The sequence below is a fragment of the Pterocles gutturalis genome, unplaced genomic scaffold (assembly GCF_000699245.1).
Source record: "Pterocles gutturalis isolate BGI_N339 unplaced genomic scaffold, ASM69924v1 scaffold341, whole genome shotgun sequence".
Classification (NCBI taxonomy): domain Eukaryota; kingdom Metazoa; phylum Chordata; class Aves; order Pterocliformes; family Pteroclidae; genus Pterocles; species Pterocles gutturalis.
This window is the reverse complement of record NW_010102660.1, coordinates 6197-8570: the sequence shown is the minus strand read 5'-3', so window position 1 is coordinate 8570 and position 2374 is coordinate 6197. Positions and strand designations below refer to the sequence as shown.

The 2374-nt window shown below is 53.2% G+C and overlaps 1 protein-coding gene across 1 annotated transcript in view; it reads right to left on the bottom strand.

Annotated features, from left to right (window-relative positions):
• The window catches only part of TRAM2 (translocation associated membrane protein 2), a gene marked incomplete at its 5' end in the record, with an annotated part of 7795 nt that extends 6056 nt beyond the window's left edge, over nt 1–1739 (bottom strand). Inside the window, one exon of the mRNA XM_010086353.1 lies at nt 1676–1739. Coding sequence (XP_010084655.1) covers nt 1676–1739 — 64 coding nt within the window. The remainder of the gene's footprint in view (nt 1–1675) is intronic.
• Nucleotides 1740–2374: the final 635 nt, after the last annotated feature.

The following is a 2374-nucleotide window of genomic DNA, read 5'->3' as shown; positions in this document are numbered from 1 at the left end:
ACCTCCCACCAGCCCAGGTTGCCCAAAGCCTCATCCAGCCTGGCCTTGAACCCCTCCAGGGATGGGGCATCCACAGCTTCTCTGGGCACCCTGGGCCACTGCCTCACCCCCCGCACAGGAAAACATTTCTTCCTCACATCTCATCTCCATCTCCCCTCTTTCAGCTTCAAACCGTTCCCCCTCGTCCTACTGCTACACTCCCTGATATTGATGCTGGGAAGCGACTCGTCTGTCACCAACGCTGTTTATCCTTGAACAAAGCTTCAGTCCAGATTTCTAAGATCTGAGGTACATTAACAAGGTATGAATAGGGTTTATGAAAACACCTGGCGTAAGGATGTGAAAACCCTTGGTCCTTACAAACCCCTCGTCTGAGTGCTCTGCAAACCCAGAGGTAAAAACACTGCCTGTAGCCCAGAGCCCACAACCCCACTGTAAAATAAAAGAATTGCAAGACTAAGGAAAATAATCCTTGTTGCAAGGCATGAGAAACAGTGTTGGAAAAATTCCGGTGAGCAATAACCCTTCCTCTGAGCAAGTTCACTGCACCAAGGTCTCTCCCCATGGCCTCAGCCAGCTCATGCCCTATACTGACACCCCAATACTTGGTCCTGGCGAGATGGTTATGTGCCCCTCTGAGATTTCTAGTAGCAGGAAAGAATAAATCACTAAACAGAAAGGCAGAGGAACTTGTCTGGACTGTGCCATAGGGGAGCACGGACAACAATTTAATCTGGAAGCTGGATGATTTCTTCAACCATGACATTCAAAGATTTTAAGGGCAGACCTTTTATCTCCCACATGCTCATCCTGCTTTCATTAATCCTAAGAACCCCACTCTTCCCTTGGACAATGACTCAAACACTTCTAACTGCAGTCGTCTGCCACCAAGCCAGGCTGTGCCGCGGGCGTTTGGCCCATCCCAAGCCCAGAGCTTTACCCAAACCACCTCCTGCAGCCCCCACACCCCTGCCCAGATAGCTCCCAGCCCTGCAGGGGCTCTCGTCTGGGAGGCGGCGACTAGCAGCCAAAATTCATACAGGGACTGATCCTCCAGCTGCCTCCTGGCTGGGAGCTGGGGCACATCCTCTGGTCCACTGCGCTCAGACCCACACCAGTTCAGAGCATCCTTGAATTACCGTCCACGTGCTGGGACCGCAACCTGCCCAGAGCAGGGATGCTGGGCACCATGAGCATCTCTGCACCCGCACTCTGTGCCATCCCAAATAAACAGAGACGGGAAATACCCATGCAGCCCCCACCACTTAGCAAAGAGATAAATCCCCCCTGCTCCTCGGCAGGACACAGAGCTACTCCAGGCACACCATCAGGGAATTTCGTCTTTCCTGACCAGGCTTGGAGGAGCATCCTCACCCTGCAAAGCGCACTGAGTGGCCTGACCATGGCAGAAATGGGAAAAGAAGCCTTAAAGCCCCCTGAAAAGCGTTTTTTTTCCATCCCTGGCAGGATGAGGACCAGCAGACACAATCAGCGTGCTCTGAGCCACTCAAACTTTGCTTTTCCCCCAGTTATTTTTAAAATCTCTTTTACCACCAGAGAAGGGCCCGAGCAGTGTGCATCACCTGGTGAGCCCAGGCCAGCTGGCAGCGAGGGCTTGGGGCAGAGCAGGACCCAACCCTCCCCTTGGGGTGTCCGGAGCAGAAGCATCTCTTACCTGCTGTAGGCACGCTAACGTTATACTGAGGTAAGATAAACAGAAAGGCAGTCTTGGCTGTAACCTGTAACACACAGAGAGGAGAAAAAAAAAGGCAAATCAGCTGTTGAATCCATTCCTGTGCCACCATTTCTCCCCTTTCCTACTGTGCTGGGAAAGGCAAATCATCCAGGGAGATGTGCAGGCACCAGCCTCACTCGCAGAAACACCTTTCAGCAGGGAGATTGCTAGGGAAGAGGTTTGCCAACAGGCACTTGGGATTTGGGAAGGAGAAAGGGTTGGATAAAAGAGGGAGAAATCTGGAAAAGCAACACGACTGTCAAAGCCACCAGGCAGCCTGACAGGGGGAAGCTCCCCACATCCCCTCGAGGATGCGCATCCCTCCAGTAGCGTGGACCATTGTCATGTGCGACCCACTGCTCAGGGGACACCAGGAGCCTGACCCAGTGGGTCATTAGTGTTAATTAAAACCATCTCTCATTCCCATTCACTCCAGGCAACCACACTGGGAGCCCAGCCCAGGCAGGGATGGCAGCACCCAGCACCCAAGCAAGCTCAGAGGATGCCACACACGGATTTAGCCTCTGCATCTTTGTGGAGACTCTTCTAGAAACGTCAGCCATGGGACCAGTGAAGCTGGACCCGTTTAGAGAGCACACAGGTCCTCATGAGCGTCCCATGGGGCAGGGGAAAAGCAGC